The sequence below is a fragment of the Drosophila rhopaloa genome, unplaced genomic scaffold (assembly GCF_018152115.1).
Source record: "Drosophila rhopaloa isolate 14029-0021.01 unplaced genomic scaffold, ASM1815211v1 contig_115, whole genome shotgun sequence".
NCBI lineage: Eukaryota > Metazoa > Arthropoda > Insecta > Diptera > Drosophilidae > Drosophila > Drosophila rhopaloa.
The window spans coordinates 6,172,581-6,199,155 of NW_025334990.1; the positions used below are offsets into that span (position 1 = coordinate 6,172,581).

The 26,575-nt window shown below is 44.5% G+C and overlaps 1 protein-coding gene across 50 annotated transcripts in view; it reads right to left on the reverse strand.

The window, feature by feature from the left end:
• LOC108042439 (Down syndrome cell adhesion molecule-like protein Dscam2) overlaps positions 1–26,575 on the reverse strand; it is a 67,414-nt gene that overhangs the window by 6,104 nt on the left and 34,735 nt on the right. For 26 of the 50 annotated variants that reach the window (XM_044456645.1, XM_044456705.1, XM_044456684.1 and 23 more), the window contains exons 7-17: positions 23,734–24,578; positions 23,434–23,595; positions 18,048–18,347; positions 7,334–7,453; positions 6,051–7,277; positions 5,716–5,871; positions 4,970–5,653; positions 4,510–4,618; positions 4,279–4,455; positions 4,056–4,222; positions 1,129–1,341 (exon numbers count right to left, since the gene is read on the reverse strand). In XM_044456645.1, coding sequence (XP_044312580.1) covers positions 1,129–1,341; positions 4,056–4,222; positions 4,279–4,455; positions 4,510–4,618; positions 4,970–5,653; positions 5,716–5,871; positions 6,051–7,277; positions 7,334–7,453; positions 18,048–18,347; positions 23,434–23,595; positions 23,734–24,578 — 4,160 coding nt within the window. Of the gene's footprint in view, positions 1–1,128; positions 1,342–1,579; positions 1,748–4,055; positions 4,223–4,278; positions 4,456–4,509; positions 4,619–4,969; positions 5,654–5,715; positions 5,872–6,050; positions 7,278–7,333; positions 7,454–10,135; positions 10,421–11,159; positions 11,448–11,979; positions 12,268–18,047; positions 18,348–19,850; positions 20,142–20,245; positions 20,537–20,644; positions 20,936–21,066; positions 21,358–21,460; positions 21,752–23,433; positions 23,596–23,733; positions 24,579–26,442; positions 26,567–26,575 lie in introns of all 50 variants that reach the window. The other 24 variants (XM_044456731.1, XM_044456698.1, XM_044456760.1 and 21 more) reach the window with 11 other exon arrangements.

A 26,575-nucleotide genomic window follows, 5' to 3' on the forward strand; every position in this document is an offset into this window, starting at 1 on the left:
TAATCATCGATCAAGGATCTCGATGGTGATCTCAAAAAGCATCTTAGTTTTGGTTGTATATAAAAAGGGGGAAAGTACGGAAAGTATTCAGAACTCAAAAACGAATACGATAGATTTGATTTGTCTTGTTTTGTGGAGGATATGATTGTAGATATAGATAGAGTAGTAATATTTAATTTTCGATTGTTAAAGTTGCTCAGGTCATAAGCAAAACGTATGTACAACAATAGGGCTAGTATAAATATATCGTTAATTGGGATTAACTAATATTGCATATAAATATTGTACTTCACAGGGCCAATAACAACTGTGAATAAATTAGTTTACAATTCGGTTTGCAAATTAATCTATTCTTCAGACGTTATTAGATGTTTAATACACCTTTCAAGTCATATTTGGCAATTGATAGGCCAATTGGTTTCAATGACGATGAAATATCGATGATGGATTTTATATGAACACACAGATATGGACACTAATTGAATATATTATATAGGTATTATATATTTGAATAGTTTGGTATATTTTCAGTATTTTGATGTTGTGTTGGTATATTTTTGAAGTGCAAACTTTTGGTTTCTTTTTGTAAGTGTAGCTTGTATAAATGTTTCAACAAATTTAAGTAAATCATGCAAAGCCAAACTACACACTGACATTCCATTAAATAAATGTTTAAAATTGATCATTTTTTACTAAAGAGTGACGGCTAAACCTGTCGGCATATTGGCTAAATTGTTGGTGGGTATGTAAAACTCAAAAAGTCTAAAGTCTGAAAATTCTTAATTTATTTCTTTTCTTCAAGAATTAAAAAGTTGATAGGATATTGTTATGTCAAAAATACTAAATGGTTTTGTCTTTCTAACCGAGATTATCACTTGTAAAATGTGTTTATCTCTTAATAATTAAATTGTACATTTAAATAAGAAAACTTGGAAAAAGGGTTAAAGTAAGAGCAAGCCAATTCTCAATGTCAACCTGACACTGCAAATATTTCCCGACCAATATTTAGCCAATACGAAACAAAACAGAAATAAAATATTGAGCTAGGATCTACAATTAAAAATAAATTGATTAAGGTTCGTAAGAAAAAGGTGCGGTTTTGGGCATGTCCTTGGGCGGATAACCTACAGTAGACATCCTTCTGGCCACCGCGCATGTCGTCCGCTCGTCTCCGGGATAAGGCCACGCACACCACGCAGATGCCCACGGCCACCACCACCACGGTGGCTATCAGTGGCACCATGAAGTTCAGGTCGAGCCACTCGGGCATCCAGGCGGGCAGTCGGATGCGGGTGTGCACGTTGCCCTGGCCCGTGCCATCGTCCAGTGGCGCAATGGTGCCTTTCGAGATTCATTTGGGACATACAAACCGGATTCGCACATGCAATACATAGCCGAAAACAACAACGAATAGGGATATGGGGCAGGCAGTACAGGCAATATTTTTTTTGTTTTTTTGTTCATGACAATAGCGCAAGTGTGGGGTGTTTGGAGTTGGAGTTTTTTGGTGTTCAGAGAGAGATATAGAGAGAAACCGAAAAAAAGATCGAAATTCTTAATTAGTTGTCAGCATAGATACCTTTGTGGTGATTGCCCTTGCTACGCAGTATACAAATAACAATTATCGCTATGATTATGACGAGCAGAGCCGCCACGACGGGCACAACTAAATTTAGGTTCGAGAGGATAATGCGGATCGTGTCCTCGGCGCTTAATTCGGGTAAATCTCGCGAGGGTGCGATAGTGCCTGCAACAACAATAACAACAACAACCAAAGGGTGTTTTTTGGCAAGTCAGTGGGTGGGAAAAAGACAGTGGGGGCAGATAGAGACAGAGACACAGACAGAGAGAGAGAGAGAGAGAGAGAGAGGGGGAGACAGAAAGATCAGTTATACCCTTTGACCTCTGCTGGCACATTGACCTTTGTACCAGGCACATTTCGTAAACACTCAACACATACATATACAAATACAGACTGTGGCAGGTGAGAAAGTTCAAAGGTTAACTTGTCGATATTATGTCAATTTCGATATTCATAACAGAGAAAAGTATAAAGTAATTATAGTATTGGTTTGTTGATTATTTTACATGGCGCAGAACTTGAAGCACGCATCAAAATGTGATTAAGTTTATGAGAACTAGTTAAACTATTGAAAAAGTCGTAATTTTATAAAAACAGTTTAGTTTAGGTTTTAAATACGTTTAAATGCAATTTGTTTGTGATCCGCTTAAAGCTAGTTAATGATGTATGTTTGTTAGAACGCTAAAAACTGGACGTAACGAATGGAACAGCATTCCAAGAACGAGACAAATATCCTTGAAATAAACCAACTAACTTAGGCGGAACTCAACTATAACTTGATATAACTATAACTGAAACGAATCGAAATGGCAAAAAACCCAAAACAAAATGTCTGCGTGTGACTGTAGTAATAAGTATAAGTCGAACGATAAGAAAAATGTTAAGAAATCAACTCTCTCAGATCAGACTCTCAGGCCAGGACTCCCAGATTTTAGGAATGAAGATTCTTTGGTTGTTGTGCTTGATTGTTTTGGTATGGTGGCTCTGCTCGATTCTTGGGATTAAGTTTACATTTGCTTTGTCTTTTCCAAGTTTCTGTTAAATGAGCACTTTGCTATTTGTAATCAAATAAAAGGCAAAATAAGTTAGCTAAAATTATAATGTTATGTTTTTTTTGTGAATGAATTGATTCTGTGACCAGTAGTGGATGGGGAATTCTAAGTTTGTGATATGAACAGATTCTGAAAAATTGGAGATGCCGCTTGAAAATTATTTTAAATATCTTGTTAGCGGGAAGGTACATCGATTGGAGTCGACAATCTACAAATTCGGGATCGGATCGGCGGGTATAACAACATTTATTGCGTATACGTAATAACGACAGTTATTTTGTTTTCAGTTTTCTTATTCCACACTGGGAGTATGTATAATTTACAAAATCTCTTTCACAAACTGGGCACAGAAATGCAAAATATATATAAAAAAAAAATAAAAACCAAAATCATACAAAGGACGTTCCATGTCAATAAGGCCAATTATAACATCTATATATAATTTTTTTTAAATAAATAAAAATATTCTTTTCTAGGCAAAAAGATTTCTGGATATTTATATATCATGCTGGTTTTTTGTGTTAAGATGAATTACAGTGTCCGTTTTTTTTCTTCTAAAGAAGAAAAAATATAGACAATATGATAAATCTTTAATAACTATGTAATTACATTTTCTGGACATTTTTTTCCAGAAATAAGTGCTTTTTAAAAAGAAAGTTTGTTCAAAACTTTCCGAGTATTTAATTGGGTTGACATGGGAGGTCCACTTTATTATACTGTGATCTAGAGCACTACAAATGCTTGGGTCTAGTAAACCATAAATTTAAACTAAAATCGTGGCTGGTTGGTGAGTTAGTAAACTATTCAGTTATGTACATTACTTTGCAGTTGCTCTTCATTGGGATTGTTGTTAAAAACGGAAGGAAACAAATTGCATTTACGTAAGGAAATGATTATTATTTTACACTATTCGGGTGCGGCTGCGTTCAGAGTTCTGGCAGATAAAAATCGAAATTAATAACTATTTGCAATAAAATAAAAACAAAAAATAATTAAAGCAACTATATCGACAAGCTTTGTGTAGTTTATAAACTTAATGTAATACAAAAAAAAAATAATTTTAAAATATTGTGCAATTTGTTCACATTGAAAAGCAGAAAAAATCAATATTTGCTCATATCTTTTATAAATAATTTATACATTTTTTGTGATTGGTAAAGACAAAATAAACTTATGAAATCTTTTGTGTACAACAATGTAAAGCTTGGTGCTTCTCATCTTGTTATTTGTATATGGACAGTGTTTCGGGGACGCGATCTTGAAACTGCTCCAGTGGACAAGTAGACCCAGACAATGGGTTTTCAGGCTGCCCTTGGAGAGTTATTTTTCAGGACCTGTCCCCGACACTGTCAACGTAGAGTACTCTTTGTACAAAAGCAATGCAGGAATCGTTTGGAAACCGGAGAACAGATCATAAATACCTCCGGTAACAGTCAAGGTGGCAAAGTCGTATTCGGCCACAGTGAAGCCAGCCGAGTTGTGGGCGGTGATACGGAGATTGTACCAGGTGGCGGGTTCCAGGTCCAAGACCACGTAGTTGTTGTCCGGCTTCACGTTGTTCGAGATTTGGTTCCATTCGATTTGATCACTACGAAGGTTAAATATTAAGATAAAACTCCAAAGTATTCCCAATCTATGATCTACCGTTTCTTGCTCTCAACCACGAAGTGAGACATGGGGCATCCACCATCTTTCCAGGCCTTGAAGTGCAGCGACACCGAGTTGGAGGAGACTTCAATGAAACGTGGCTTCTCGGGGAGCTTGGGTTTCTGGCCCTTGGTGCGGGTGTTCAATATGTCCGAAGCCTCGCCAGCACCAATGCTAAAATAAAAGGGACATTAGGCTTTAACTGACATTAGGTATTTGGACACTCACTTATTAAATCCAGTGGCATAGACCTGATAGCGGGAGCCGCACAACAGACTCTCAATATTGTGCTTCTGTGAGTCCACGGATACCTCGGAAGTTTCCCACTCTCCGAATTCTGAAAGAAGGTTTTAAATTTAAACGGAGCAGATTTCCTTAGAAGCTTATTTAATGAATGTCCGTTTACAGAAACTGAACCGAACTAATAAGCATTTAATTCCTGTTTCAGAACTGTCTATATACAAGATAATCATTAAGGAGTAGGGGGGTTGTTTGATTATTTTAAGTGGGTCCTTAATAAATCATTTTATCTCTGATTATGTAATCAGCAAATATTTATGTAATCATTGGTAGTCAAACCTAGTGAATATGTTTCATTACATGTGGAAGTGGGGTTTAAAAATCGGAAAAAAATGTGATTAGGTATTATATAGACAGTCCATTCCCTTGGTCTTCCAGAATCACCCACCTGGCTTATAGTGCAGAGTGTATCCATGCAGTGGGGCAGTGTCTCCTTCATGGGGTTTTAGCTTAACAGTCAGAGCATCAGTGGTGGTGGCCGAGAGAGTGACGTGGGGAGATTGGGGTGGTGCCAGCACGATCAATTTGTGTGTGATCGAGTCCTTCGCAATAGAGTTCTCAGCATGGCAGGAGTAGTCACCGGCATCCTGGCGATTCACCGACTTTATCAGCAGCGAGCCGTCGGGCAATAGGCGCATGCGATCGTTGGCACTGAACTCGACGCCCTTGATCTTCCAGGTGATCTCGGGTTGTGGTGCTCCAACGGCCAGACAGGGCATCTTGGCGTCCTCCTTGAAGGTGGCAGTGAAGGTATCGTCGAAGGAGGCAATCTTGGCGGGCACCTGGTCGCTGGGCATGGCCACAATGCTCTTGGATTGCTGACCTTCGCCGATAGTGGTGCTGGCCGTCACCCAGAATTCGTAGGGCTTGTTCTTCTCCAGCTCCGTGGCCTCGAAACTCATCTGGTAGTGTGGCACTTTCTGGGTCTTTGTCTCGGTCTCTGCACCTTCGGCCTTCGAGTATACGGTATACTGGGTGATAATGCCGTTGGGCTGTGCTGGTGGTCTCCAGGATACAAGGATGGCAGCATTACCCATAACCAAGGCCTTGACATCGGTGGGTGCTTCGGGAACTGTTGGAGGAAAGTGGTTAGACTTTTGATCTACAGATACATTAATCATTATTGTGACCCACCATCGGGTTCGGTTTGGCAGTGGATAGGAACGCTGCGGACGCCATCACCTCCAGCTGTTGTGGCCAGGACCTGCATCGTGTAGTTGGTGTACTTCTTCAGGCCATGAAGAACGGTGTCGGAAGAGGCAGTCTTCTTGTAGTGACGTTTGGTCTCATCTAATAAAGGTGTAAGAAAAAAACATTTTTATTTTTATACAGAAATACTTCTTGTATTGGTCAATCCAAAATGAGAAGGTAAATTGTTATTAAACTTATCTGGAAATACGCTATTTTGCTTCCTTTAATTGCTAATACCGGGTAATGTTATCCCCAAGGATTAAATCGACTTTACTTACCATACCACTCGTCACTGGGGGCATAGACAACCTTGTAGGTCTTGATCACTCCATTGGCAGATTCCAGAGGTGGGCTCACCCATCCGACTCGGATGGTCTGGGAGGTCAGTGTGGTGCAGGCAGTATCGCTGGGTGGCTGGCTCGGGGTTCCCTCGGCAGTGAACTGTTTCTCCTCCTCGCTAAGCGGACCGGCTCCGATCTTGTTGAAGGCCTGAATCACCACTGAGTACTGGGTGTAGACGCGCAGGTTCTGCAGTTCCAGGTTGTGCTCCTTGCCCTCCTCGGTGATGAAGTTGATGGTCTCGAAAACGTACGATGAGTTGGTGTTGGACAGCTTGTAGCCGACGTAGTAGCCCAGGATCTCTCCGTTCCACTCAGTGCGTGGCGGTGGCTTCCAGGTGACGCGCATGGTTGTCTGGTTCACAGGTTCTACTTTGATGTTCTGTGGTTTGCCGGAGGGCGCCTCTTCAGCCGTGATGATGGTAACCGCTTCGGAGGATTGGGATGTACCAATGGCGTTCTCGGCCACAATGCGAATGTTGTAGGTGGTGGCGGGGCTTAGCTTCTGCACTTGGGCTTCGGTGGTGTGTCCGGGCACAATGACGCGATCGATTTCGGTCCAGGAGGCACGGGAACGCTTGAACTCAATGATGTACCTGTCCAGAGGGGAGTTGCCATCGTAGGGTTGCGCCCAGCTCAGCTGCACGGAACGTCCGGACTTGTCGAGCACTTTCAGGGCATAGGGCATCTCTGGCACTTCCTGGACAATCATATTTATACTGGCGTCATCGGAGCCAAAAGCATTGGTAGCCACACAGGTGAAAAGGGCAGAATCGGATCTCTCAGTGCGCTTGATTGACAAACTAGACATTACTCCGGTGGAAAGGATCTCCTCGCGAATGGTGTAGCGGTTATCGTTCTTGGGGTCCAGTCGCATGTTGTTCATGTTCCATAAGATGCCAATGGGTTTCTCGCCCTTAGCCTCGCACTGCAGTACGGCGGGTTCACCTCGTCGAGCAGTTTGGTTACGCAGCTTTTCGGTAAATTCTGGAGGTGCCTGGACGCTGATCATGATCACTGCCGAAAGTCCTGAACCAATACCATTAATAGCCTCGCATAGGTAGTAGCCCTCATTAGTCTTTTGGATATTGTCGACATGCAGGGTGCCCTCTTCCACGCGAATGTTGTCACTCTTCTTCAGATCCTTGTACTCCCCGGGGGTATCGCCTAAAGAAAGATATCTTTAACCATTTTTTTAAAGAATTCAACAGATTTGTACATACCAACTGCTTTCTTCCATGTGACTTGGGGTTTGGGGAAGCCATCAGCTTTGCACTCAACCTTGGCATCGGAACCTTGGGCGAAAGCCTTGTCGGTGGGCTCGAGGATCCATCTGGGCGGTACTGTTGGTTGATGACGCGTTCGTGGAAAGATAATATGTTAGTCAAGTTGTGGTGGTTTCTTAGCATAATTTGTTGCATGCAAAAAGGTAAGGAATGTCAGAGAAATCGGAAGGACGGACTTAGGTTCAAGCAAAGTGAAATGATCTTTTCAAGTTTTTAAAAATGTTTATTTTATTAGATGAAATTATTGAATAAGATTAAGATTAAAAACGTTTTAGAAGACAATCTCGTATCATTTCAGTTTTCTTTTGAAGTCTGAAGATATTTGTATGATATTCCTTGAATTTTGATTGAAGATCATCCACAGGAATATAATAAAATACTTCCAGACATTCACTTATATCCAAGATGAACTTAAAAGGCCAAACTACAACCGAAATATTAGCACAAATAACCAAGATGATAAAAGGACAAATGAAAGTGGGATATTAATGAAACTAAAGTTAGACCAAACCAAAGGTTAAATTGCATGCAATCAGTCCAAAACCAAGTTCTGTTTGAGGTTGCTCTAGGCAATGATTTTAAGCATACGTTTTGTATTTCTATACAAACAGACTTGGTTTTGTGTGTTACTATATCTAAGTAAATAATGATTAATACAAATTAATAATAATTAATGAAGGATTGGAATGGGATATGTGGGTTATTTTCGGGCTGGACAGATCAGGGCGAATTGTTTACGTTTTGTGGAAGCGCACAGACTCAGTCTCGTTTGGTGAAAGACTGAGTTCCTTAGTAACGTTTAAGTTTAGTTTTGGTTAAGTAGACAATTAGAAGCGATTATGATAATAGATCTTGCAGTTATTGTTGTTTGGTTTATTCGGTGTTGGAGCATGAGCCCTGTGAACATGTATTTTACAAAAAAAACCAAAACCTCGCAAGGAGTTAAAGATTCACGATCTGTCAGGCTGTGAGTCGTACCCTGGAATTTTTTTGGGGACAGTGCTTAGTAGAGTGCTGTGTGTGTGTGTGGGTTTTGCTGTGCATGTATGGGTGCAGAGTCAGATCTGAGCTGTTTTGACATATGGATAACAATCGAATAAGCTGAGTACATATACCATTGGACCTAGGTTAGATCTTGACTAACTTTGCCCAATCGAATAAGAAAGTCAATCTTCACATATTTACACAAGTATGTAGGACCTCAATCTTTGGCCTATTGAGCGGAATATCGATAAAATCAAGGAAGTCGAGAAAAACTGGATTAGCTGCAGCAAAAGGTAGAATAAAGGTGAGATGGAAGTGGCATATCTGGACCCCCCAATTACCATTCACAGTTAGCCTGGCGCGGCGTTCTGCCACGCCCACCTGGTTGCTCGCCCGGCAACTGTAGTTCCCCGCATGCCCCTCCCTCGCCCTGTTGATTAGCAGTAGGCTCGTGTGCTCGCCCACTGTGGCCTGAGTGACGTCATCGTCGCCGTCATCGTGCACCTGCCGCCCATCTAGCCACCACTCGAACAAAATGGGCGTGGCCCCCCGACTGGCAATGCAGGTGAGTTGCACATAGTCGCCGACATCGCAAACGGAAGCGGACAGCAGTAGCGAAGACAGCAAAGGTGGTTCTTCGGAAATTATTGAGGGAATAGGAAGTAACCATGAAGTTGGTAATTGCAAAAGTTTTTTTAATTTTAAATGTAGAGTATGTTGAAAACAAATAGACAGTTTTAATACAATCAAAAAATAAATACAATGTTGCAACTATTCTGTCAATGTTATAACACAATTATTAAATTATCTGGAGATTTAATATTTGCTGGGTTTCGAACTACCTAATTGTTAACTCTGTAGTTATGGGGTTTTGTAAAAAGTCAATTTTTGATGCCGTTTTAGAAACAATTTTACCAATTCCCTCCTGACTTTTATATTTTAAATACCAACCTAAAGACTATGATTGACAATTTTTAAAAGCGATACTTTAAGCAAACCAACCATTTGTATTAAATATTTATTTGCAGTGCTTAAATTCAATACCTTAACAGTGATCGTTGTCGCATTCTACATTTCGAAGCCTATCTTTAATGCTATCTCAACTCGAATTGTTATGAATCTTGTAGGTATATTGGGTATACTTTATGGAAATAACTTTATACAAACAAAAAAAGTCGGAGTTAACAAGCTATATACACAACGGAGTGTCCGGCAGTACCCTTCACTTTCAGGATGGACCAGCGACTGGCCGAGCCCGCCGCATTGCTGGCCACACACGTGTAGTTGCCGGAGTCGCCGATGGTGGTTTGGCGCAGCGACAGGATCAGGGTGTACTCGTCGATCTTGTGGTAGATGGAGCGCAGCAGCGGCTGTCCGTCCTTCAGCCAGTAGATGTCGATGGGCAGGTCCCCGGAGGAGACCATGCACATGACCCGCACCGCCTGACCGCCGTTCACCCCGTTGGCGTTGAACTGAAACTGGTCGACTTGGGGCAGCTCTGGGAGGGGGTGATAAGAAAGCCGTGCAATCGGTCAACACACTGTACAGCAGGGGGAATTGCAAACGAGTACCCCAACTCGTGTTGTATAATACAGATACAGGTTCGTGCTTATGAAGTTCCAACACCAGACACAAAATCAAAGCCAGAGAGTGGGGATTTACAGATGCCCAGGATGCATTGGTCCTATGCTAGGAGACTACGACTAGGAGGGACCACCTCCAGCCAATAATTCTTGAGGAGTATTTCGAACAAACCCTTGACACTCAGGTGCGTCTCGGCCGTAGTTTCGCCCGCCCGATTGGCGCCCTTGCAGGTGTAGTCGCCCGCGTGTTCACCCCCAACACTCTCGATGTTCAGCGAGCTGCTGCGCCTGCCGTGCATCAGGATGGTGACCCCGGGCAAATCTCCGGCGGGCTCGCCATTGTAGTACCAGGTAATGTTGAAGGGCGCATCGCCGTGCACCACCGCGCAGGACAGTTGGTAGTAGTCGCCCACGTACAGGGGCGAATTCACGGGCAGAGGGGCCAGCTTGGGGAGCACTTCATTTGGGGTTTTAAACAGAGGTGGGAGAAATAAAAGTTAAACATAAAATATAATTCGTTTGGATTGGGGACCCTATCGGCTTGGAATTTATTCTCATGTGCTTTTTAAATAAGAAATAATGTTCCCCATGGCTTAAGACCTTTTAAAATATTGTAATACCCTGATTGTACTTGATTTCTATCAGGTGTTCCAGCAAACGTTTTCTAAGCAACGATGGAGACATTCAAAATTTCAAAACTATTTAATAAAAGCAATACACTATATCATTATTTTAACTCTGTTCTATATTAATTGATCAAAAACTCCAACTAAGAAATTATCTTGCAATTTCTTGTAAGATGCTATTAAAAAACTCAACCAATCAGTTCCTACTAATTCCTAAACAGTTTCCAGTGAAAACCTTTTTTAGAAAATGACACCTTTTAAAAAAAGGCAAATGAAGTTGAGAAACTTCAAAAAATGTTCATGTTTAAAACATTTCTAGTCATTACAGTTCAGTGCAGTCTCGGTGTCATACATGCAAGCTTTTTCGTGTGAATGTGCGTCAGGCCATACCATTAGAAAAGTGATGGATCTATTTCGGTCAGAGGCAGAAAGGAGAAAGTCAGGACAGCGGCAGAAAAGACAGATGGTCAGAAGGTCATGCAGCGACAATTTTGCAGACGCAGGGTTAGTAGTCGGCCACAAAAAGAAACTACTCGAGCGACCCAATTCCCATTCCGGAGAATTCCTAACCGTAGACGTTCAGCGGCGTTGTGAACTGCTGATGTCCCGCCAAATTGCGGGCGTGGCAGGTGAAATTGCCCGCATGAGGGGCCTCCACGGCCTCGATGGTCAGCACACTTCCACGACGACCCACGCGGGCCGTGGTAATTCCCAGGTCCTCGGAGATGGGCTGGCCATCCAGCGTCCAGTCGATGTTCAGGGGCAGATCTCCTCCAGGAACGGAACAGTGGAGCGTCAGGTACTGACCCACCTGGGCGGGGCCTTCCTCGAAGGCGAAGGGTATGATGCGCGGAAGAACTGGATGTACGTTTTTCGGTGATGGGATGGTAAAACAAAAGGTGCACATAAATAAAATCATAATCGCATCAACGGAAGCTCTTCTTAAGACTACAGGGGGGTCAGAAACCTATCACTCGCAGCTGGGTGCTGTATGAAGCTCTGCCGGCGGCGTTTTCCCCATGACAACTATAGTTGCCCGCATGACGATCGGCAACGCTTTCGATGGTCAACACACTACTCCGTCGACCCATCTTGGCGATGAGGATGTCCTGGTCTTCGTCATTGAAAAGGGGCTGGTTGTTGAACGTCCAGCGGATGTTGAGGGGCAAGTCGCCCTCCGTCAGGGTGCACTGGTAAGTTATGTACTGGCCCAGATGGGTGGGCTGCGAACCGGTGGCAAAGGGCGTAATTTGGGGCAAGACTTGCGGGATACACAAAACGAAAATAGTGAAATCAATGAACAACGAACAAAAAAAGGAAATAAAATCCATGTAAGATGATCTCTATCTACTTTAAGGGATATGCATATCGATTTGAATCTCTGTCCCACCGTTGACAATCAGGGCAGCAGTGTACTCCACCATTTGGGCCTTGTTCCTGGCCCGGCACGTATAATTTCCCGCATTGTTTCCATTCACCGAATCAATGGTCAGCACATTGACCTTCTTGCCGATCTTCGAAGTGGTGACCCCATGGTACTCGTTGATAGCATAGTCGTTGAAAAACCAGGTGATGTCCACCGGTTGATCGCCCTTCGATATGGTGCATTGCACGGTCACCGAATCGCCAAAGTTGGCAGGCTCATCACCGAATTCAAAGGGACTGATATGGGGAGGCACTTAGAAAAAAGACGTAAACATAATTTGTAGCAAAACTATGAACCCTATTCTTAATAAACTGGAAAGTTAATGATTATATTGACAGATCCCCATTCGTCGAACCTAAAAGACGCTTAGAAATAAGCTACAAAAGCCAAGACACAAAAGCGAAAGCTAACATGCAATGTGTATACTATATATGTATTGTGTATAGGAATATAAAGGAGGGGGGTCACAAATAGAAACTAACTAAAGCAGAACGACACTCAAGTGCTGTACAAAAGCTCTGGCTTCGCGAGGAAAGTACCATTCACTATCAACTGGGCCGTGTAAACAGCCGATGCCCACAGATTCCTTGCCTTGCAGGTGTAGTTGCCCACGTGGCGAGCACTCACGGCATCGATCATCAGCACACTCAGGCGCTTGCCCATCTTCGAGGTGGAGATGCCCGAGTAGTGGTTGAGGGGGTAGTCGTTAAACAGCCACTCGATGTCGAGTGGTAGGTCGCCGGAACTGACCAGGCAGTTCACGGAAACCGAATCCTCAAAGTTGGCCGCCACCTCGCCAAAGTCAAAGTGCGCTATTTTGGGGGCAACTAGTAAAAAAAATGTGGGGAAGGCTTTATAAGCTAGGGGGCTCTCAACAAAAAACTTTACAAAATGAAAATAAATACATATATTTTACAGGTAAATGTAAAAGACCCCAAAAGTACCATTAACTATGAGTTCGGTGGTATAGTTGACAGCAGCAGCGTGGTTCTTAGCTCGACAACTATACTTCCCCGCATGCCGTGCCTGTACACTATCGATACTCAGCATACTATTCCTCTTGCCTCCTTTTACCACATTTATACCGGAGTACGAACTTATTCCGTAATCATTAAAAAACCATTCGATATCGATGGGTAAATCTCCGGAGGAGATCAAGCAAGTCACCGAAACGGAATCCTCAACATTCGTGGGTTCGTCTCCGAAGTCGAAGTGTGTGATTTTTGGAGGAACTTTGGAGTGAAGGAAGTGTTTAAAAAATATTACAAAAAAATGAAAAAAACCTTAAGTCTAAGAAAAAGTTAACTAGTAGGTGTACCGTTCACAATTAGTTCGGTGGTATAGTTGACCGCAGCAGCGTGATTCTTAGCCCGACAACTATACTTTCCTGCATGACGCGCTTGGACACTATCAATACTCAGCACGCTGTTCCTCTTGCCACCCTTTACTACATTTATACCAGAGTACGAGCTAATTCCGTAGTCGTTAAAGAACCACTCAATGTCAATAGGTAAGTCACCATTGGCAATGAGACACATAACCGATACAGAATCCTCCACATTTGTTGGAGTATCACCAAAGTCAAAGGGCGTGATTTTGGGTGGAACTTGATTGAGTTATGGGATGAAACGAAATAATAAGCTTAACTTAAAGTGGCAGTCAACTATAACAAAAAGATAATTATTATTATATATCCCATTAGCAATAATATAATAACCATTGACAATCAGGGCCGCGGAATATTCACTGCTGGCTGCCTTGTTCTTGGCCTTGCAGCTGTAGTTCCCCGCATGTCCTGCATGAACGGAGTCTATTGTCAGGACACTAGTCCGCTTGCCTCCTCGCAAAACCGCAATTCCCGAGGCATAGTTAATTGGTTCCCCGTTGAATAGCCACTCAATGTCAATAGGCAAATCACCGGAGGATACGAGGCAGTTTACCGAAACGGAGTCCTCAAAGTTAGCAGGGGATTCCCCAAAGTCAAAAGGCGCTAGCTTCGGTGGGGCTTTGATGTGAATTAAGTGTGAGGTGGGGAAAGAACAAAAACTTAAGTTTAAGAAATATAAGCTCTACTCTAGTTAATAAAAATAAAACAAGTATATTAGATATACCATTCACTATCAACTCAGTTGTGTAATTAACTGCAGCTGCATGATTTTTAGCCCGACAACTATATTTCCCTGCATGACGAGCATGGACATTATCTATTGTCAACATGCTTGTTCTTTTGCCTCCTCTATAGACGGTCATTCCAGAGAAGGAGCTAATTCCGAAGTCGTTAAATAACCACTCAATATCGATTGGTAAATCTCCGCTGGAGATCAAGCAAGTCACCGAAACCGAGTCCTCAACATTTGTCGGTTCATCGCCGAATGTGAAAGGTGTGATCTTAGGAGGAACTTTGGGTTAAACAAAATAATGAATGAATATTACAAAAAAAAAAAAGATAATCCACAAGCCTTATAAATAAGTGTCATTAAGTAAGTGTACCATTCACAATCAGTTCGGTGGTGTAGTTAACAGCTGCAGCATGATTCTTTGCCCGACAACTATATTTTCCCGCATGACTGGCATGGACATTATCAATTGTCAACATGCTTGTTCGCTTGCCACCTCTCAAAACTGTCATCCCTGAATAAGAGCTGATTCCATAGTCGTTAAATAACCACTCGATATCGATGGGTAAATCTCCACTGGATATCAAACAGGTCACAGAAACAGAGTCCTCGACATTTGTAGGGTCCTCGCCAAAGGTGAAAGGTGTGATTTTTGGGGGAACTTTAAGGGTTGGAGTTTTTTAAATATAATGGAAACACATAAAAAGTCTTAAACCTAATCTTAAATCTTCCCGAAAACGATTGCAAATACCATTCACTATAAGATCGGTGGTGTAGTTCACTGCAGCCGCATGATTCTTCGCACGGCAACTATACTTTCCCGCGTGACGTGCCTGGACATTATCTATACCCAAGACACTGCTTCGTTTCCCTCCCTTAACAACGGTGATCCCAGAGTAGGAACTAATGCCGTAATCGTTGAAAAACCACTCGATGTCGATGGGTAAATCTCCGCTGGATATAAGACATGTGACCGAAACTGAATCCTCCACATTGGTGGGCTCATCTCCGAAGTCAAAAGGTGTAATCTTCGGGGGAACTTTGTGGGTAAAAATGGATAAAATCGAACAAAAATTTTAAGAAATCAAATGCAATATTTAATTTTAATAAAAACTAAGTGAGGAAATACCATTCACAATCAGATGGGCGGTGTAATTTACAGCAGCCGCATGATTCTTCGCTCGACAACTATAATTTCCCGCATGACGGGCTTGGACACTGTCGATGCTCAACACACTATTCCGTTTACCTCCCTTCACAACCGAAATTCCCGAATACGAACTAATGCCGTAATCGTTAAAGAACCATTCAATATCTATGGGTAAGTCACCGCTGGATATAAGGCATGTAACCGATACTGAATCCTCAACATTGGTGGGCTCATCTCCGAAGTCAAAAGGTGTAATCTTCGGGGGAACTTTGGGAGTAAAAAAAGTGATAAAGCCAAACGGAAAATTAAATAATTGAACTGAAACATTTTAAAAGTAAAACCAATAGTGGTAATACCATTCACTATCAGGACGGTAGTGTAATTTACAGCAGCGGCATGATTCTTGGCCCGACAACTATAATTTCCCGCATGACGGGCTTGGACACTGTCGATGCTCAATACACTATTCCGTTTGCCTCCCTTCATAACCGAAATTCCCGAATAGGAACTAATGCCATAGTCGTTAAAAAACCACTCTATATCGATGGGAAGATCTCCAGTTGAGATGAGGCAGGTCACTGACACGGAGTCCTCCACATTGGCGGGTTCTTCGCCAAAACTGAAGGGAGTGATTTTGGGCGGAGCTTGGTGTACGGGAAAGGTATGGAAAAATTATAGTCAGGAAATTAAGAAGGTAAATTCTTATTGCAATGTAGGTAAAAGTAGTCCCCCTGCCAACCGTTCACAATCAGGGCCGCTGAGTACTCGCTGCTTGCTGCTTTATTCTTCGCTTTACAGGTGTAATTTCCCGCGTGACCCGCATGCACTGAATCTATGGTCAGAAGATTAGTCCGCTTGCCCCCGCGTAAAACCGCAATTCCCGTGGCAAAGTTGATTGGCTCTCCTTCAAAGAGCCACTCGATATCAATTGGCAGATCACCCGAGGTGACCAGGCAGTTCACGGAAACAGAGTCCTCAAAGTTTGACGGGGACTGTCCGAAGTCGAAGGGTGCAATTTTGGGTGGTGCTGTGGGGTATTATATAGTGGTAGGGATTGAAATCATAATAAAAGCAAAACAAGGTATCTCTATCTGATATAAACCCCCACTCAATACCATTCACGATCAACTCGGCCGTATATTCCGCAGAATCCGCATCATTACGCGCTTTGCAAGTATAGTTTCCCGCGTGACCTCCATGAACCGAATCGATGGTCAGGATGCTCGCTTTCTTGCCACCCTTGACAATGGACACTCCAGTATATGCATTGATGTGGGCCCCGTTGAACAACCAGGTAATATCCATGGGCAGATCCCCCAGGTAAATCAGACAGTTCACAGAGACGGACTCCTCAAAGTTGATGGCGTGATCGCCAAAGTCAAAGTGTGCGATTTTGGGGGGCACTTGTTGGGAAAGTGGACAAGGAGGAAGTGGCAGGAATAAGTACAAAATAATAAAGAAACAACGAATGAAGATTATACAAGCTATTGGCAGTACCATTCACCACCAGTTCGGCGGTAAAGTTTACAGAGGTGGCTCGGTTGACGGCCACACAAGTATAATTCCCGGCATGGTGATCGCGGACATAGTCTATGGACAACGCGCTGATTTTCTTGCCCAACTTAACCATGGATACATCGTAGACATTCTCATTGATCTCGCGTCCGTTGAAGAGCCAAGCGAAGCTAACAGGAAAGTCACCCGAGGTGACCAGGCACTGAACGCTAGCTGATTCGCCAAAGTTTGAGGGTTCATCTCCGAAATCGAAGGGGGAAATTTTGGGAGCCACTGTTCATGGGGTTTTGTTAAGGGTAAGGGAAGTAAAAAGGAAAACAAAATATAAAATACATTATAAATACTGCAAAAGTATTAACCATTCACTTTCAGCTCGGCAGTGTGATTAACAACACCGGCTCTATTCTCGGCCACGCAGGAATAGTTTCCAGCGTGTTTGGCCGACACCGCCTCGATTGTCAGCTCGTTGATGCGCTTGCCCCGCTTGGTGGTCAAGATTTCTAGGTAATCCTCGAAAGGCTGATTGTTCAGGGTCCAGGTAATGTTCACAGGCAGATCACCACCCGAAATGGTGCACTGTACGTTAACAAACTCGCCATAGCTCATGGACTCCTCGCCAAAGGAGAAGGGACTTATTTTTGGCAGTACTGAGAATAGTTTAGATTGGGGTTCAAGGGTATTCAAAAGGTATTCAAATCAACAGAAGTAAATGATAAATCATGTGCATTAATCTTATAACTAGTAAGAGTTCCGTCCATCTAGCTAACCATTCACAATCAGTCGTGCCGAGTGCGCCGTGATTCCGGCCTTGTTCTGCGCGTGACACGAATAGAATCCGGCGTGATGGGCGGACACCGACTCAATCGAGAGCACATTGATTCGTTTGCCGATCCGCGAGAAGGATATATCGTGGAAGCTATCGATGGTGGCGTTATTCAGCAGCCAGGTGACATTCATCGGCAGGTCACCACCCAAAATGGTGCATTGCACGGACGCAGGCTCTCCGTAGTTCAGGGGCTCCTCCCCAAAATCAAAGGACGCTATCTTGGGGGCAACTTTTGGGGACAGAAATTAAAGGCCAATTAGGTAAGTCCAATATGCAAGAACAGCTAACAGCTCAAAACCGCACAAGCTCAGTTAGACAGATGGAGTTAGAGAGATGGGGTTAGATTAGTAGCAACGCAAACTGTCAAGACTTTCGGTAACCGCAACCACTAAGGACTAGTTCAAGATACGATCGATTTTAGTACCGTTCACTGTTAGATCAACGCTATAGCTAGTCGTTCCAGCCGCATTGCTGGCTATGCAGGTATATCGGCCGGTGTTCGCCGGACTGGCACTCGGAATGGATAGCATGCTTGTCTTGGCGCTGATGCGATTCGTGCGCATCTGTGGCTGCATCTGATCGAAACCAGAATCCCCGGCGCTCCGCTCGAAACTCCAGTGCACCTTGATGGGGCGGTCGCCCTTTTGGATTTGACAGAACAAATCAACTGAGTCGCCCATGTTGATCAGGTCCTCATAGGTGAAGGGCACAATTTGGGGCAGAACTGGGAAGTGAGTGGGTTTGGGTTTGGGTATCAAATGATCTCAATCTACGGAACATTAATATATAGGTCTACGAAATGTAATCAATAACCATTAACGAGCAGCTCGGCACTTGAGCTCACGTTCCCAGCATTGTTGCTCGCCACGCAGCTGTAGTTTCCCGAATTGGCAGCCTTCACCGACTCCACCGTGAGCAGACTGATCCGCTCCCCGATCTTGCTGGCCATCACACCCAGGTGAGTGAAGAGGGGTAGGCCGTTGTGGGTCCAGCGAATTCTCAACGGGAGATCGCCCTTGGCCACGTGGCAGGTCAACTGGACGCTGTCGCCCTCGTTGGCCTCGGCATCGAAGCTAAATGGATGTATGCTGGGCAGGACTGGGATGGGGTGGGGTTTAAAATGAGTTAATAAATCAACCATAATAAAGTGTAGATTCTAAGTTACTAGAGATCAAAGGGGTAGTAACCATTGACTTTCAACTCCGCACTGTAGCTGCTTTCACCCGCCTGATTGCGAGCCAAACAGGTGTAGACCCCGCGGTGCTCGGCCGCTATATAGTCGATGTTCAGGGTGCTCGACTTGCTGGACATGCGACCGATCACCACGTCCATGTCCCCACTATTGAGGGTATGATTGTTGAGAACCCAAGTAATGTTGATGGGCAGATCCCCCTTGATGACCGTGCACTGGATGCCCATGGTCTCGCCGGAGTTGGAAGCCTCATCGCCGAAGTCAAAGGGTCGGATTTGAGGTGGCACTTTACCGAAAAAATTGGGATTGGAGTTTGGATTGGAGGAAGAACACAAAACAAAACAAAAAACTTAAAGTCCATATTTCTGTATATTAACCATTGACCACCAATTCGGCGCTTTGCTCGGAAATCCCAGCCGCATTGGTGGCAATACACTTGAACAGCCCCCGATGATGGCCATTGATGGCATCGATGCTCAAAGAACTCAATTTGGGAGACATTTTGATGATGCGTATTCCTACGTGCTCGTTGGTTATTGGTTGTCCATTTAGAGTCCAGTGCAGCTGGAGTGGAGTGTCGCCTTTGAAGACCATGCATTGCACTGCGGTACTATCACCATAATTGCTGGGCTCATCACCAAAAACAAAGGGCATAACTTGAGGGGGAACTAGACGAAATAGGCGGAGAAAACTAGTTCTTATTCCATTTATCAATATGTCAAAACAGCTTCTAAGGACATCTCTGCACTCATACTTAAATCATTTGAGGCTTTCCCGATTGGTATGACCTACTGGTTAACGAATTTCAAAACTTTGGTAAAGCTAATTTTAAAACAGGATGGTTCTATTGGGCTTTGACTCAGCACAAGCAGTTCATAAACTCATATTTTAAACCAATTCAGCTATTATTGTGCACTAATTCTCATGAAATTGTTTATGCTCCAACACCAGACACCAACACACTAAGTGAAGACAACATAGATAGTAAGCGTGCTCTTATTTGCTCATATTTTGATATTTCATGTTGGGACAAACCATTAACTTGTAATTCTGCTACATATTCACTGGTCCCAGCCTCATTTGTGGCTATGCACTTGTAGACACCGCGATGAAATGCATTTAGGGAATCAATATTCAGAGAACTTGTGCGCTTATTCAGACGCACCAAGGTGAAACCGTTTTCTCCGTTAATGATGGGAGCCGAGTTGAGGGACCATCTTATCTCCAGGGGCAGATCTCCCTTGGGCACCACACAATTGGCACTGGCAATATCGCCCACATCGGCGGCAGACTCGCCAAAACTAAAGGGCAAAACCTGGGGCGGCACTTAAAGGGGCGGGGAGTGAATGGCAAACGATTAAAACTCAAACAATTAAAATCAAATAAACTTTTAACTAAGAATTATTTATGAGTATGATATGAATAATGACCATTCACGTGCAATTCAGCGCTATATTCAGCACTGCCCGCCTTATTTGAGGCAATACATTTGTACAGTCCTCGATGTCTGGCCTCTAGTGAATCAATGCTCAAAGAGCTGGTACGGGGATTCAGGCGTGACAGGGAAAATCCATGTTCGCCGGTAATGATGGGTGCTGAATTCAAGGTCCAGCGGATCTCCATGGGCAGGTCACCCTTGGGAACCATACAAAATCCACCAGCCATTTCACCAGTATTGGCCGGCTCAACACCAAAATCAAAGGGTTGGATTTGTGGAGGAACTTTTAGAGAAATGGAAATGAGGCAGAGCAAATCAAAATAAGTAATACATAAAACTAAAAACAAACATAATTGAAGACTAGAAATAGAGATTAAGAAGTCAAACAAACCGTTCACATCAAGTGTGGAAACGTATTCAGCATATCCTGCTGAATTGTTCGCTATACATTTATAGCTGCCCCGATGGACAGCCTCTAAGGAATCTACGTTCAGCGAGCTGGTCCGCTTATTTAGCCGCACTAAAGTGAATCCCAGCTCGCCATTTACAATGAGAGCGGAGTTCAGAGTCCAATAGATATCAAGTGGCAGGTCACCTTTGGGAACCACACAGTTTACACTCGCCACTTCTCCGCGATTCAGGGGCTCATCACCAAAGGAAAATGGACTGATCTGTGGTGCAACTATAGAGGGAAATCATTTTACTCTCTAGATGTAGACAAAGCTCTTAGCCACCAAATAAACCAGGTTCGTGTTAGTAGAAAGCAACTTTACAGACGGATATAGAGAGATCCAGGAGGTGGGATTAACCAACCATTCACTTGTAGATCAGCGGAATAAATCGCTCGACCCGCTTGATTCTGAGCCACACAACTGTAGGAGCCGCGATGCTTGGCCTCCAGTGCATCCACATTTAGGTAACTGGTGCGTTTGTTTAACTGCATCACTGTGAATCCGTTCACACCTGTTTCCACAGGCTCACCATTCAATGTGAAATGGATTTGTAAGGGTAAATCACCCTTTAGGACAACACAAGTGATACTTAAAGCATCACCCATATTGAAGATTTCACTGCCAAAGTTGAAAGGCAGCACATGGGGAGGTACTAAAGATTTCGGAAGGATTAAATAAAATTAAAATAAAATAAAAACATAAATGAAAAAAATAAAAATAAAGGTGCTTTGAGTGAGGTCTCCTTCTCCGTGTACCGTTGACTTTCAGCTCCGATGTGGTGAAACTAGACCCCGCCATATTTTCGGCTATGCACTTGAAGACCCCGCGATGATGCTGCTCGACGGCGGCTATATTCAAGACGCTCGTCTTGGGAGAAAGTTTCAGTATGGTGATTCCCTCTTCGCCGTTGATGATCGGTCGTGAATTGAGCGTCCACTTGATGGTGATGGGCACATCGCCCTTCTGCACCATGCACTGCACTCCGGCATTCTCACCCGTGTTCACAGGATCATCGCCGAAGGAAAACGGAGCTATCGAGGGCGGAACTGCATGGCAATGAAGGGAACGAAATGAGTGTGAGGGGGAAACGAAAATCAAAGAAACAAAAACCGATCATAAAAGCTCTGTGGGATTAACCATTAACAGCCAGGATGGCAGATTGTCTGGTCTCTCCGGCATTGTTGGTGGCCACACAGGAATAGTTCCCGGCATGTCGGGCCCTCACTGATTCGATGCTCAAAACGCTGATGCGTTGACTATTCCGGGTGACTATCAGACCATCATTGGTGTAAACGCGACCGCCATTCTTGGTCCAGGCTATATCGACGGGTAGATCCCCCCGGTTTACGGTGCAATAGGCGGATACCATGTCTAGTTCGTTGATCACATCCTCACCAAAATCGAAGGGCATCATTTGGGGTAGGACTGGATGAGTAAGGATTGGAAAGTGGAATGCAAAAAAAGAGAAGGAAAACTTAAGAAACCGACTTCTTATAGGTTGGACAATAACCATTGACTGCTAGCATGGCGGATTGGGTAATAGCCCCCGCATTGTTGGTGGCCACGCAGGAATAGTTTCCCGCATGACGAGCTCGCACGGACTCGATGCTCAGGACACTCAGGCGCTGGCTGTTTCTGGTCACAATCAGACCATCGTTGGTGTAGACGCGACCGCCATTCTTGGTCCAATAGATGTCCACGGGCAGATCGCCCTTGTTCACCGTACACGAGGCCGAAACCATGTCCAATTCGTTGATGCTGTCCTCGCCAAAGTCAAAGGGCACCACCTGGGGTAAGACTGGGATGGGGTTGGGTTAACAGAAGAGAACCAACGAAAAAGCAAAAGCTCCTACGAATAGATGACCAAACGAGGCTATTAACCATTTACGGCCAGAACAGCCCATTGCCGGGTTTCGCCCGCATTGTTGGTGGCCACGCAGGAATAGTTGCCGGCATGTCGTGCCCGGGCGGATTCAATGCTCAGGACACTCATACGAGTGCTGGTCTTGGTCACCACGATGCCATCGTTGGTGTAGACCCGACCGCCGTTCTTCGTCCATGCCACATCGATGGGCAGGTCGCCCTTGTTGACCGTACAGGAGGCAGACACCATGTCCAGCTCGTTGACGCTCTCCTCGCCGAAGTCAAAGGGCACGATCTGGGGCAGCACTGCGGAGTGGGAACGAGGAAGCGAGGAGGGTCAAGGAAACGGAACTCAAAAACCAAAGGACTAATCAATCTAGGACTCGAAATAGGGCAGAAGCGAACCGTTGACTCGCAGCTCGGCCGTGTGGTAAATAACCCCAGCCGCATTCCTCGCCACACACGTGTAATTGGCTCGATGGCGGGCATGCACGGACTCGATGCTCAGCATGCTGATGCGCTGCGTCGTCTTGGTGATCAGGATGCCATCGTTGGACATCAGACGACCCACGCCCGTCGTCGGATCCGGAGCCGTGGTCCAGTACAGCTCCAGCGGAGTGTCGCCCTTGTTTACCGTGCATGTGGCCGAGACCATGTCATTCATGTTGATGGTCTCCTCCCCAAAGTCAAAGGGCACGACCTGCGGCGGAACTGAGCATGGGGTTTGGGGTTTCGATTGAGAGAAGAACTAGCGACCAACGTTGAGGCTGAAAACTGAAGACCCGCCCACAAAAAGAGTGGAATCGACCAGAGCTCGCCCCAAATATTGGGGAGGTCTGGGCATGAGTTGCTATTCTAGACTTACCCATGACTTGCACTTCCAGAGATCCACGGGCGGAGTATCCTTCCTGGTTCTTGGCCACGCAAGTGTATGTTGCCTGGTCTGAGTTGCGTTCCACGTTCTCGATGATCAGTGTTCCGTTGGGGAAGACCTTCTGTTTGCGGTTGATGGGCAGGGCTCGGTTATCTAAGGTTAGGAAATGAGTGAAGACGGTTTTAGACTTAATACTTAAAGGGTTCTACTAGTTTCAAAGAATAATTGTATTGAATAATTTATAAGCTTCTCATCTTTATATTTAGTTCTCCGTAAAGGAATTCCACTCACCTCGCTCCCAGACAATCGAATCGATGGGGTAGCCAGCTACTGGACAGGTGACAATGAGGGTCTCGCCAGCCACGATCGCCTTCTTCTCCATTTGACGGATGTAGGGCAGGCCATAAACATTCAACTTGGCCGAGTGTTCAGCAACTCCAACTTTGCTCTTGGCTATGCACTTGTACAGACCACCATCGTTGGCGTGCACCGAGGTGATGTTCAGATAGGAAACCACATCTCCGTTGACCGTTACATATTGTCCCACCTGATAGCGATCGTTGTTGGCGATTTTCTTGCCGTCGAGTTCCCAGGAGATTTCGGGGGTCGGGTTGCCGCCAGCCACGCACTTAAGGAATACACTTGGACCGGGTTCCATGGTCTCTTCCTGGAAGGCCTGTCGGATGACGGGTGGATCAAAGCGGCCTCCGAGCTTCAGCTCAGCACTGGCCTCCGCCGATTCCTGGTCGTTCCTCACGAAGCACTGGTACATGCCCTTATCCTCCTTCTTCACGGATTCGATGCGCAGCACAGGTTCGCTGTGTCCGATGGCCTTGCCGTCCTTCATCCAACTCACGGTCTTGATGGGATTTCCGGTGTACTGGCAGGTGAAAACTGCAGGACGTCCGAAGTCAACTGTCTGGGTGGGGGGATCGATCTTGGCGGAGAGTGGGGCGGTGACGGTGAGCACGGTCTCAACGCTCTCCCCTCCCACGGAATTATTGACCACGCACAGGTACTTGCCAGAGTCCTCGACAACCGCGTCCTTAATGATGAGAGTGCCGGAAACCTGCTTCACACGATCATTTAACACCACAGCTTGCTTGCGAGTTGTGCCTTCGATGAATTTGTACCATCTGGAACGAGAGTATAGTGTTAATAGAGAATTCAAAATTTTAAAGTTGGCATTGGGGACAAGTGGGCACAGAGTGAGGCAGTATATTTAATTAACAGCATTCCTGCATTCAGAGACCATGAGCTACTTACCGTCCTTAAGTTCGGTGATGGAACTTACTTACCTTTTTCTAAATTTAATTCAAAATTCCCTGCTCATTCTGTGCACCACTTTTGGGGGAATAGGGAAACCTAACCTCGACCTAGTGAGGGGGACCTAACAATCTACCTATAAACCGGTACTGGATAGCCCTGTCCTGGACAATGTCCAACAAAAGTGCCATAAACAGGCACTTCATTGATCTCAATGCTTTACAAGGCCAACGGGTTCTGAAAAGTGTGATATATATCAAAACCCCAATAGAAGAAAAAACTATCTTGCTAAATCAACTGCCTGAAAGTCTGGTATAAATATAAGTTTGTACCTAAACACTGGATGGGGATACGCTTGTCCTTGACAAAGAATAGAGAAACTATGGCCCAACTTTCGGGTCTGTTCCTGCAAGCGATCTCCCGATATTGTGGGGGCTACACTGCCAATGGGTTCTGAAATAAATCGGTATTCGATCAATCATTGAATCCAAATTTGTTCTGCTGCCTGAATGTTGAAAATGGGTGTATAACCTTCATTACCTAAAAGCTGGTGTGGGAAACGATTGTCCCAGGCACAAAATGGCCAAGTCGTTCATAGCTGACTGAGTAATTTCCTGCAGTCGACCACCGGATATTTTAGGGGATACACTGCCCACGGGCTCTGCAAATCATTGACACTTATGTAGAGATACACCCTAAGTCTAGAAATCTGCCTGAATGTTGGACTAACCTGATAATGGGTACTGGAAATGCCTGCGCCTGGCAAAGTAGGGCAAAACTAGTTGATATCTCTTTGACAAATGTGAAACTCTTGGATTCGCCAGAGAAGGTGGGAGCTTTGGCGCCAACTGGCTCTACAAAAAGAATAACAAAATGCTTCATATGGGTCTATTATGGGATTACTCTTATGTCTATTTAATGGCTACCTTATTAGGGGTACCGGATAGGCCTGTGCCTGACACAGTAAGGCGAAGCTCTGATTTAAGCGTCGCACGAACGTATAGCTTTTCATATCGGAGGAAAAGGTTGGACCTTTGGAACCAACGGGTTCTGGGAAGAAATAAAAGCAAATTCTTAACTGCCTGAATTGCTAGGTATTACCGTGTGTAGGGAACTGGAAATGCCTGAGCCTGACACAGCAGCACAATATCACTCGAACTTGAGCCGAGTAGACTGGAAATCTTTGAAACAGTAGCAAAGGTTGGAGCCTTGGCACCTACAGGCTCTGCAAGGCAAAATAAGTTAGCTTAGTAGAGTTCTTAGGGAAGGTCTAGTTAACTGCCTGAATGTATTCGGTCTGGGGTCTAAGCCAATATAATACCTCATAGCTGGAACTGGATAAGCCTGAGCCTGACACAGCAAAGCAAAGCTTTGACCCACTGGCCGAATATAGGAAAATACATTTGAATCGGTTGAAAAAGTGGGAGCCCTAGCGCCAATGGGTTCTGAAAACAATGAATGGGCATTTACATTATGATTTTGGTATTGGAAAACTGCCTGAAAGTAAAAAAACTATATTCTAACCTCATTATTGGAACAGGATAAGCCTGAGCCTGACAGAGCAGGGCAAAACTCTGACCCACAGAGCGAGTGTACGAGAACGAGTTGGAATCAGTTGAAAACGTGGGAGCTCTGGCGCCAATAGGCTCTGTAATTAACAATCTCTAATTTAGAAAACAATAGGTAAATTAAAGCTAAGAAAACCGCCTGATTTAAACCAAGATCATTGCTAACCTCATTATGGGCACTGGAAAAGCCTGAGCCTGACAAAGCATTGCAAAACTCTGACCCACAGCACGCGCATAGGAAAACGAGTTATAGTCGGAGGAGAATGTTGGAGCCCTCGCACCGATAGGTTCTGAAAAGT